Here is a 12218-nt window from a genome sequence, read left to right as displayed (position 1 = left end):
TATATTACATAGAAAGGACAAAACCTTTTTGTAAGACTAAACAACTCTTTGTTGCTTTTGCTCCACCACACAAAGGCAATGCCATTTCAAAATCAGGTATTGCACGGTGGGTAGTTAAATGCATTCAGACATGCTATGCAAAAGCAAAGATGACTTTACCAATTCCCCCTAGTGCGCATTCCACCCGCAAACTAGGGGCTTCTATGGCTTTTTTAGGAAACATCCCTAAAGCTGAAATCTGTAAAGCTGCAATATGGTCTACACCACACACATTTACAGAACACTATTGTGTAGATGTGTTAGCCAGACAACAAGCTAATGTAGGCCAGGCAGTTCTTCGAACACTTTTTCAACTGTCTGCAACAGCTACAGGTTAGCCAGCGCTTTGGGAGAATACTGCTGTATAGTCTATGCAAAGCATGTGATATACAGCTCACATGCCTCGAACGGAAAATGCTACTTACCCAGTAACTATCTGTTCTTGGCATGTAGAACTGTAGATTAACATGCGCCCACCCGCCTCCCTGGTACCTGCCAATTCATATGATGGTTGTCTCTCATTTTAGACCTGTATAATCATGACAACAAACCCCCTGATGTTTCTCACATGTGCGAAAACGTTTAAAAATTCGATGCTGCACCAAGGCTGCCCTCCTTATCATGAGGCACAGACACCACCAGAAACTGCGTGGGTCCCTGCCTCAGTGTAACAGCCTGGTGACAGGTCCAGCAAACATAGTAGTGTAGCGCTATTGCGTTACAAATGACCACTAACGCTTGCAAAACAAAAGTAGCCCATCCCTCGATGGCTTTGAATTGTCAAGTCAGGTGTCCTGACTTGGACCAATGCAGACTGTGTCTACACTTTTTCCTGCCCCAGCATACTGTGCTGCCGCAGCTCAGTTTATCAAAGCAAGCAATGGTATGGACTCCAGACTCTTGACTCGTGTAGCTGCAGCAGGCCTCACGCCTCAGATTAATTAAAGGCAATGTTATGCTAGTATGTATTCATTTTGAATGTAAATTAATGGAGCACAAAATGTACCATGATTATTTTCTGTGAGATCACACGGTGGCAACGTGGGTCATGCTCACTGTATAAAACTCGTTAAAATTGTGTGTTTGGAGTGTGATTCCCAAAGAGGCCGTCATATGCCATTAATGTCTCCCTCTCCCTTGATCGGAGCTCTGTTATGTTGAAGGGAATAACGCAGCGTGGCCCCACCGTGAATGTTATCTTTGCTGCCATATTGAGAAACTGCAATCCGGTTTGCAAAAAAGAAAGCAAACCTAATTTCCCAGATATTGCTCTGCACTTCAACCTCCAAGACAATATCGCATGCTTCATCTTAGAACTGCATAGTTTGGGCAATTTTCCGCACAATGAGTGACATTCTCATTTGTGTGGGAAAAAGCAGTGACAGTGTGCGCGCCGCAAACTTTTTAAAATTCGATGCCTCACCACAGTTTCATGCCACTGGAATAAAGCTATTCTGGCTGAAGAGGGGTGAAACCCCGAAACCGGTCCTAGGATGCTTGTTTCCAGTCCAGGGAGGACCTGGCCTGGCAGTTCGGGCTGGACTGTTCCCATGGGGCACAGGGTCAAGACTGATTTGCATATGTCTGGGTCCAAACTGGAATGGCATGGTGAGCAAAAAACGATGGATTTAGGCCCAGATCTCTGTACTGGGGTGAATGTATGACATTGTTCTGCATTCTGTCCATCAACAGTTGTTTTTGCATTTGTCACCCCGAGTGGGACGGGTATGCTCAGACATGAGTCCCGTGCTCTCCATGCCACTGGAATCAAGCTATCCTGGCTGAAGAGGGGTGAAACCCCGAAACCGGTCCTAGGATGCTTGTTTCCAGTCCAGGGAGGACCTGGCCTGGCAGTTCGGACTGGACTGTTCCCATGGGGCACAGGGTCAAGACTGATTTGCATATGGCTGGGTCCAAACTGGAATGGCATGGTGAGCAAAAAAACGATGGATTTCGGCCCAGATCTCTGTACTGGGGTGAATGTATGACATTGTTCTGCATTCTGTCCATCAACAGGTTTTTTTGCATTTGTCACCACAGTTTCTCGCCTTATCATGAGGCACACACACAAACTGCCTGTCACACAAGTTTATGTACCGCTACCTCACTACCAGCTGAAATTTAATTGGAGGCAGTGAGGCACCCTTGGACAATTCTCAGGAAGCTGTTTCGTTCACTGATGTGCTATGCCATGCTGTGAAGGACCTGCAAGACAGTCAAATGGCAGCACAGAAGGCGGTAGTAACCTAAGAGGGAGTGTGGCTATTACGTTCCCCTTCCTTATGTTACTGTATCACTGTATCTTATGAAAATATCTAGAATCTGCAATTTTCATCTGCGATGAACTAGAGAACGGTGGCAGGTTCGAAATTCCTCCATCTGTCCAGAAATAATTTAGATTTTTTTTTTCTCTCCACAATGTGTGCACCTGGCTCAGTGAATATTTGCAACAGGCACCTTACACATGCCTGCACAGGGCCAGCTCTAGGGCAGAGTGACCAGCGTTACAGCACTGGGCATTGACTTTGGGGGGGAGGGGGCGGGGGTTTGGAAGGCGCCATTTTCTCAAATATATGATAGAGTTAAAAGCAACTGCTACAGTGTTTCTTGCCTACAGCAATTATCTGGCAATAATAAAAATGTCAATATAGCTGGTGATTAATGGAGCTGATAGACAGAGAATCTAGCTTTGTCTAGTGGAGGTTTACTTTTGACTCATCAGAAGGTAACGCAGAGGGTTTATGCTTCAAAGCAGGTGCACCATGCAGTCACAATGCACGTGTAACATAAATAGTTAAGTGGGATACTGTTTTTGTGTGGGAGATCCTTTTATTACTTGCTGTCTATAAGCTAAAATACTAATATAGAATATTGAGCTACTACCTGTCACCAAGAACTGCATGTGGAAATGCATGTGAGAGGGTGCTTTAAGGAGATGTGGGTGGGGGACAATAGAATAAGTGGGTGGAGCCAGAGGTGGAAGTGGATGGGGCTGGGCAAGTGGGTGTGGCCTCCCCCAAAACATTTGAGCACCTGCACTTAATATTTTACAAATTAAGCACTGGAAACAATCTTACAATGGAGTTGATGCCCATGCGCACTATCACCGAAAGAAGGAGTCACCTACCTCGTGACTGGAAAAGACTTCTTCGAACAAACACAAAGTGCAAACATCCAGACCCAACACTAGATGGCAGGAGTATGCAAAACATGTGAATCTACAGTTCTACATGCCAAGAACAGATGCTTACTGCTTAAGTAGCATTTTCCTTCTCTGATGCAAGCTTGTGGCAATATAATCCACATGCCCTACATTTAAGCAGTTTCTTATGTTGCAGTTAATCATATTGCCTTTGCACATATCTGTATATGAATACATGTGTATATCCAGTGCAGAAATTGCAACATTTTGCTCGTAATATACAAATGTTGCTTTCCTAAGAGTTAGCGTACACAGCAAGTATCTTATGTCATGTATTTATACCCCATCACTTTTATACATGAGGAAAATCTAATTTTATTACCGTTTTTGTTAAAATGCTCAACAATCATATGATTAAACAAGGGGTCTACAAACATGATGTCATGTCAAACCCAGATTGGGGGTATGCAGGTGAGCACTTGATAGCATAGAGTGAGTCAAACATGTATGCGATCATTATTATACATATTTTATTTATTTCTTTTAGCTATCCCCAAAACCAGATGTACGTGGATCAAAAGTAGAGAACCCTGCTACAGGAACAACAAACCAAGGACAAACTCCGGCAAATGCTCCACCAAAGCAAGAGTGTGTAAAAATTAAAGGTCTACAGGCAAATGTTACAATACCAAAGGTATCTGACTTTTTATTTGCCTCCTAACTATCAAGGGATTAGTATGTCACAGCTTATCATATTTTCAAAAGCAGGGACATTTTGAACAAAAAGTTGATTATTTTATTACATTAATCTTTTCTGTCTGCTGTAATTCTGGTTGTTTTCAGAGTATCCGCAAAGATGTGTGCTGTCAGCTTTTTACTGATAGGATGTAGAAAGTGTCAGAAAGCAGGCAGGTTAAAATCTATTTATCCTTTGACATTATTATCCTTTCATCCTAGTCTGCTGTATTTAGTTAGAGAGAGCACTGCTATACTGTGATAAAGCCCACGCTTGTAGTGCTCAAAAGAATGAATGGACACCGCTGTATATTTGTGCTGGAGTGTGGTTGCACAGGTCTGAGTATGTTGTACATATGCATGTTTGTGTGTACTTTTAGATTTCACAGTGTGTGTTTGCTTCAAAATCTAGGTGTGTACATGATAGCGCTCCACTGTCCAACCCAAGTCCTCTGTGAAGGCAGTGCTCTGCATTTTACTGGGAGGGAAACAGTATACCTTAATTGTAGTGAGTCTTTTCTACTATTTATGAGATATTACAAATCAGTAAAATTGTCCAGCGGGCTGCTTGCACTGCTTGTCCACTGCTGCATATTGTGTCCACCATGCACCAGGTAAGGTAGCCAAGCATTTCATCAGTCCATGGTCATTTAAAAAAAATCAGTACCTCTGGAAAAAAAGTTTGTGTTGCTTTTTTAGTAAAACTAAACCGCAAATCCGCAACAGCAAGTGCTGTGCAACTAAATATTTTATTGATATGTTAACTTGGACAACATATTACTTAGTGAGTGGTTTTAAAATTACTTTTTGTATGAAAGTGGTGTAAACTATAAGCAGCCAAATCCAGCTCTCGAATACTTATAAGATTGTAATGTGTGCTGCTACACATTATGGCTTATTAATATTATGTTACTCAAAGCAGCAATACACAACATGGTTAATCTCAATTGTGTTTAGGTATTATTGTAAAATTGTCCCAATAACTTTCTACAGAAGACGGTCTCAGCTGCATCAAAGCGCTAGAGTGTGTACTTGGGTGCCTGTAAGCTTTTTTGTTGTGCATATTATGAAGGTGTTTGTATAACTTGTGCGCTTGCTTGTTAAGCGTGTCTCACTGTGTTTTTGTTTCTGAATCTATGTTTAAAGAGCAAAATAAATAGGGCCTTTGGAGTCGATAGTCTAGTCAGGCCCAGGAGTCCCCAACAAACTGAGTTAAAGCTAGAGACCTTACAAGAACCGTGTTTGCTGACTGAGTAGAGATGCAGCCATCTTGTGTCTTGCAAAATTTGAGTTCATATGGCTGCCTGGAGGTGAATGAGAGGCCAATGGGCTTTCATAGTTGAACTGAAGACATCTAAATGTATTAAATACATTTCTCCAAAGAAACAACTGTGGAAAAAAAAAAACAGTGTTCTGCTGGGTATGTTGTCTTAAATTCCGGCGATGTTATGATTTCACAAAGGCAACAGTGTGGGCACAAATAGATTTTTTGTTTAAAGAACAATACAATATTTTCAGTTGTGTCCTTTCCTGGATTTTTTTCCCGAAAGGAACGGATTGGTTTATTTTAAGCTTCCCATGTTAATCCTGCTTGTGTCTTTGCTGCAATATATAGTTCTGCTTATTACACCGTGGCATTTCACTTGTAAACACCAGCATATCCCAGTGCCACCTTATCTTAAGCTACTTATCAGATGATTGTCTCAGTGCTGTGATCTGATGTCACACACTTGTTTACATCAGGGAAGTGCTGAGCTCTCCAAAGACAGCAGCCGCCTTGGGCTATCGTAATACTTGTTGATTAATATAATCCAGTGTCAAGCGTGCATTTACATGAAATGGCTTTACAATTAATGAAACTAGTGTAGACAGCAAAGGCAGCCAAGGCAACACAATACCTTTTTATGCTAGCACCTTAAGTACAAAGCCTCCATGCAAACACTAGTAAATGTTTGAGAAATCTCAAAAGGAATCACCAGGCTGAGCGGTATGGAAAATAAAACTCCATTGCAGTGAATGAAAGGACTTTTCACATAGTCTCTTTTAAAAATATATGTTTTAAAGAAGAAAGGCAAAGGTGGGTGCAATACAGGAGTGGGTGTGGGTTAGGTAAAGCTATGTGGAAGTGGCCAGTTGCACTAGGGAGGGATCAACAGGGGTGTAGGGGGAAGAAGCTCACAGGGTAAACAGCAACACAAATTATTGGGGGTGTGAGGGGAGGAGAAGTACATTAAAAAAACTGAGGGGGGAACCATGATAGAGTGCACATAGAGCACGTGTTGATATTTTTTGAGGGCCAGAGAGTTGGAAAACATGCACTCTGATGGAGTGCTTAACCAAAAATAAAAAGAATTGTTCCCTAAAAAGAACAAAGGAAGGGCACAAGTAAACTAGTCAAGATTATGATTAAAAGGCTGTGCTCCAGGGGAAGGACACACACAAGATGGACAAGTAAAACCATCAATTAAGAAGCAAGCGAATGAGTGCAATAAAGGCAGTCAATGGCAAACACTTAGCATGCTCTAAGCAGCCGTAAGTTCTAGGTAAGCCCACAATATGTCTTTTGCAGCCAGACCGACTGTGCTGTCTGGTAGACTTGACCCAAACATGCCTCTCTCTCTCTCTGCCAGGTGCCACAACCCTCCAGTAAATGTCAGTTATTGAGATTGTAGCTGACACTTCCCATTTGTGGCCTTGCTTTTCCTTCTCGCATGTACTGTTGCTTGGTTGGAACAAAAACCCAAAACAATTCGATTCTTTCAGCCCTAAACCAGATCACATAAGCAAAACGTTCATCCTCTTTCCTTTCTCACAGGCTCTTGATTCAAGCCTAGTACATAGGATGACAGCTGGTTTTGACCATTTATGCCTCTATTCCCCTGGTTCCATAGGCCTGGTTGCAGAGTCTGACAGATCCTGAAGAAAACACCAGAGACACCCCTTTGGGTTTTCATCGATTTAATAATCTCTAAAATCTGACATGGGTGATATATGAATATCTGGTTGGCTCTTTAGAATCTAAGAGAATGAACCTAACCCCATCTCTCATTTGCCTATAAAGTTGCTGGACTCTTGCAAATAAAATGTTTAATCTAATGGAAAGTTCCCTGGAAGAGTCCTCAACTCTTAAGAAGAGTTGGAAGCTAGCAAGGATTGCCTAATAGTAGCAGGATAGAAGAAGATGTTTCCCAAATCTAATCCCTCAAAATATCTGTGCCCATTGGTAGTTTGTCTAGAATCCACATTCGTAATCTAAGCCAAATGTCTGAAGTCCTGCTTAGGCAAAAGTGTGGTCCTGTTCTGGGTAAACTCCGCTAATTGTGTGGTCCGTCAGTCTGATGAAGTAGTTGTCCTGTTGCCCTGCCAGAGATGTTGGGTCACAAGGATGTAAATCAATCTGTGGCATGTGTAGCTGTAGATACACCTGTTATGCACTCTCCTGTCATCTAGTGTTGGGTTTGGATGTGTGCAAGTTGTTTTTCTTCTAATAAGTCTTTAGAGTCACGATAATAGGTGGAGTATCTTCCACCTATTACTTGTAATGCTCATGGGCATTGGCTCCATTGTGAAACTGTTTTTTCTCTGCCGTCTGTTTTAGACGTGTCTTCTTGAGCTACGGTTTGATGCTGTGTGGTGTTCTCACCGGGCCCGCTTAGATCCTTTCTTACACATCAGACTTAAAAACAGTGAATCTCAGCATCAGCTCCAAGCGCCTGGTTCCTCGGTCGAACAACTTTGACGCCATGTACAGGACCTAGCCCCTTTGGGGCTCCATCTATTCCTCAGCATGAGAGAATATACACAAAATGGAAAAAACTCCATTCAGATACTGCTCGAAGTACCCGAGGACATACCTTCATCATGTGTGTAACATCTGTCCCCAGACCGCCAGGAGGCCTCTTGCTCAGCGTGCCTTGCCTTCAGGAACAAGGAAAATCCTTCGGGATCGTCGCATTGCTTGAGCGTAGATGGCGCACCACTGATCAGAGGATATTCCAGACCTGTTCGGGAAACAGGAGATCAAGCGGGAAAAGCAGCCGAAGGCTTCCGGCGTAGAGGCTCAGGTACTGAAGATAGAGGAGGACGTTGACTACGCCGTAGAAACAGATGAGCCTCCACCTTCACAGCGTCCACCTCTGAACAAGGCCCCAGTGAGTTCCAACATCCCACCTCCAACCCCTTAACATCACCCTCAAGGGGATGAGCATTGAGCTTACAGGTCAGTCATGAGACCTCCAGTGTGCCAATGCCGCAAGGTCATTGTCGGCACCGAACTTTTGAGTGTTAGCCAACGCATGCACAACTCTCAGCATTAAAGCCTCCTGCCAAGCCAAGCCCTTTGACTTATGACCAGCTCTTCAGCATCGAAGGCACCCATCAGGCTGTTCTCGGCATTCAAGCTTTCATATTGGAAAATCTGCTCTGTGCAGTCATCCTCGGTCTCCAAGAAAACTGCTGTCCAGGACAGCATTCTCTACCACTTCTGAGGTTCAGGATCAGCCTATCCTCCAGCGCCTTCAGAAGTAGCGTGATGTTAGACAACAGCATATAAATATTCATCCTGAGACTGGATGATTTCTAGCTAAGCGTGCTTCTCAGGCAAAGGTCCCAATTCCTCCAAAGAGGAAACTGACTTTTGAAGAGGCTCTGAATCTACCCTCGGAGCTAGCACCCAAAAAATATCAATGCCATATCAAAGGTGCTTCTTCTCCTCCTCCTTTGCCATGCTTGTCTCCGCAGCGGCCTTCCCCTCCTCCATCTTTGTCTCCTTCTCCACCACCTCCATGCCCACCTTCATCTGCCATTACCAGTATACTCCCTTTACCAGAGTCCTCTTGGGGTTCGATAGTCCATGGTCTTCCTCTGATCTGTATGAAACATCCAGTGAGCCACAACCCCATTCGACCCGTGGGATGATTACGATGTGGATCTCCTGGCTGAAACTGACCTAGATCTCTATCCGGCTAATCCTTCCTCACCAGATGACACAACTGCATACCATTAGGGGTTGCAATGGGTAGCTGCTTTCCACAAAGTGGAAATACCTAAACAGCCTCATGAGGATGACTTCCTCACGGAGACAATATCTACCACCCAAAGGTATATGCAGATTTTACCAGTGCATAGGGGGGTGCTCAAAACAGGCTCTAATATCTTTACGGAGCTGATCAAGGAGCTAGTCATCACACATAGGGTCAACAAGAAGTACAGAGCTTCTCCTTCCGACCCTCCCGACATTAGGGGATGATTTCCACCTGACTCTCTAGTTGTCCACACTGCCCAGAAACTAGCAAATTTTCAGGGCACGGGGGAGGCTCTTCCTTCTTACTGGAAGGGTAAGAAAATTGACGCAGCTGGGAAACATGTAGCAGCCCAATCTGCAACACATTGGTGTATTGCCAATTCTGTGGTGTTACTCTCCCAGGACGACCGCACCCACTACAACAAGATGGATTTGTTGCTACAACACCTCCTCGATCAGTATAAAAATAGGGGCAAGAGTTATAGACCAGGGCAAAATGATTTCCACCACTAACATTTGATGTGGCCTAAATGCAGCAGATACTGCTGCTCAGCTGGTAAATAACAGCATCGTTCTACACAGACATGCCTGGCTGCATGTTTTTTTTTTTTTTTTTTTTTTTAAATCTATTTATTGGAGGAAAAAAATTCAAATGACATTACATAAATCAGCCAAATGCAAAATAAACCATCGTCTAAAATGCACAATATACAATAAATGAAAAGCGATCAACTCAAATAATCATGAACATTCTCAAAAGCATAGTCAAGTGGAGCTTGATTGAAGGATACCTCTTTATAAATTATCTCGTGATGCACAATTACAATGTTTCATTATCGACAGTAAACAGAGGTATAAGTAAAAGGAGCACATAGCCAGCCTCTTCTCTTGTTCCAGGGGGCCCATATTTTCATCCATTTACCCGGGCAACCTCTACTTTCGTACACCACTGCACCAATCCATATCGGACTCCCAATCAGCACATGTCAGAGCAACCCCTCCCTTCCAGGTTCTGTCGATATTGCATTTTGCAACCATGCATCGCAAAGTGACCCACAGCCACTCAGGCCTAGACAGATCAGTGCCGTCCCAAATTTTCAAGAGGCACAGCTTCGGGGTGGCCACCACCTCCTTACAGCAAGTTTGAGACATAGCAGCGATGACCTCTCCCCAATAGCCCTGAAGAGTCGGACAGTCCCACCATTGGTGCAAATATGTGCCTACGTGGCCACAACCACGGGGACATAAGGGAGATACCAGAAGCCCCATTTTAACCAGTACGGAGCTTGTGTAATAGGTCCTGTGTAATAGTTTGAGTTGAACCAGTTTGAACCGGGAGCGAATTGCAACCTCATGGGGCGAAGCCAGAGCCTCCCTCCACTCCTAGTCTGAAAGCTCACCCACATCAGAACACCACTTTGTACGGACTTTATCAAGGGGATCAGGTGAATTGTTGAGAATTTTACAGTATGTGAGAGATATGCCTTTCTTGGGGCGTGCTTCTGGTTTTAAACAGCACCTGGACAACTTGCCTTTTGATTTCAACAGAGGAGGATATGAAAATAAAGGCAGGGCAAAGGTGCAACACCCAAAGGGGCCACACTTCCCAAGCAGTGACTTCTTTACCCTTCCCTCCCCCCACCCCTGACCATTTAACTACCGTCGGAGAAGACTGCAAGGGTTCTTGTCCCGCTGGACAAAGATCATCCCGGGCCAGTGGATTCTCAACATCATAGCAGAGGGGTACTGTCTAGAGCTCATGCAAACACCACCAAACATTCCCCACAAACCCCCCTCCCAAAGACACACTCTCTCCCCGGAGCATCAGTCTGCTTCAAGAGGATGAGATGCATACACTACTCAGCAAAGCGGCCATGGAACCTGGGCTGCCACAACATTGCAGCTCCTAATACTTCGTTTTTCACAAGAAAGACAGGCCACCAAAGCCCATTCTCAATCTCAGAACCTTCAACAATTAAATCCTGTCAGAACACTTCCACATGGTGACACTCCAAGATATCATGCCTCTACTACAGCAAGGTGACTTCATGACCTCCTGCTACCTGAAAAACGGCAACTTCTACATCCCCATTCACCCTGCATATCGTCGGTTCCTCCAGTTTGTGGTAAATGTTCAGCACTATCAGTTCAAAGTACTGCCCTTCGGAATGATCACAATTCCAGTGATTTTTACGACGTGTCTGCTGTGGTAGCCACTCACCTCTTAAGAAACTGCATCCATGTCTTCCCCTACCTAGACAGTTGGTTGATCTTGAGTACAACAGAACAGCAATCCCTAGCAAACACCCAAGCCACCATACATCTCTTGCACAGCCTAGGCTTTACCATCAGTGTCACCAAATCTCCTCTCCAGCCTCTTTCCTCTTTCCCAGCCCAGCCATTCTTATCTCTTGCACAGGTAGCACATACCCCAGTCCTGCAAGAGTCCAATCGTTCCAAGAGCTGCTCCCTCTTTTTCAGCCAGATCGCCAGGTAATGGTAGAAAGGTCATGCGCTTTCTAGGCATGATGTCCTCTAGCATTGCTATAGTCCCACATGCCAGGTTACACATGCACCAGTTGCAGGAGTGCCTAGTAGCACAAGCAGGGGGGGCGTTATTGGGAGGATATAGTGTTGATCTGGGGCCATACTCATTGATCTCTGCGGTGGTGGGATGCCAACAACCTGTTGCAAGGCTGTCTCTTCTTGAACCCAGTGCCTCAGAAGACCATTACAATGGATGTCTCACAAAGAATTGTGGATGATCAACCAACAGGGTCTCCACATCAACCACCAGCTAGCTCTCAAAGCGTTCCTTCCCCGCATCCAGCTCAAGGTGATACTAGGTCGGACATACTATACAACTGCCATGTTTTAATACTAAAACAGGGAACACGCTCTCCATCCAGTTATCCACTTTAGCTCAGGACATTTGGCAGTGGGTAATACATCACAGAGTCCATCTCCTGATAGAATACATACCTAGGGTGGACAACGACTTCACAGACCTGCTCAGCAGGATGCCGCAACAAGTCCATGAGTGGTAAATCCACCCTCAAGTGCTACTCCTGTACTTCTAAAGCTGGGGGTTTCCCTTCACAGATCTATTCACCCTAGCAGAAAACTCCAAATGGCCAAGCTTTGCCTCCACGTTCATACACCCACAGACCATTGGCAATGCACTATGAATGAAGTGGTCAGGGACATTTGCCTATGCTTTTCCGCCTCTCCTACTGCTTCTGTTTGTGGGCTTCGACAAACATGCCTCACTTTCATCTT

General features: G+C 44.4%; 1 protein-coding gene across 12 annotated transcripts in view; it reads left to right on the top strand.

Moving 5' to 3' along the window:
* Window positions 1–12218, top strand: part of BLTP1 (bridge-like lipid transfer protein family member 1) — a 1988102-nt gene that overhangs the window by 685378 nt on the left and 1290506 nt on the right. For all 12 annotated transcript variants that reach the window (XM_085641559.1, XM_085641555.1, XM_085641564.1 and 9 more), the window contains one exon: window positions 3729–3875. In XM_085641559.1, the coding sequence (XP_085497685.1) occupies window positions 3729–3875 (147 nt within the window). The remainder of the gene's footprint in view (window positions 1–3728; window positions 3876–12218) is intronic.

The sequence above is a fragment of the Triturus cristatus genome, chromosome 2_2, assembly GCF_964204655.1.
Source record: "Triturus cristatus chromosome 2_2, aTriCri1.1, whole genome shotgun sequence".
Classification (NCBI taxonomy): Eukaryota; Metazoa; Chordata; class Amphibia; order Caudata; family Salamandridae; genus Triturus; species Triturus cristatus.
The sequence above is the reverse complement of the archived record's forward strand: the minus strand, read 5'-3'. Positions and strand labels throughout refer to the sequence as shown.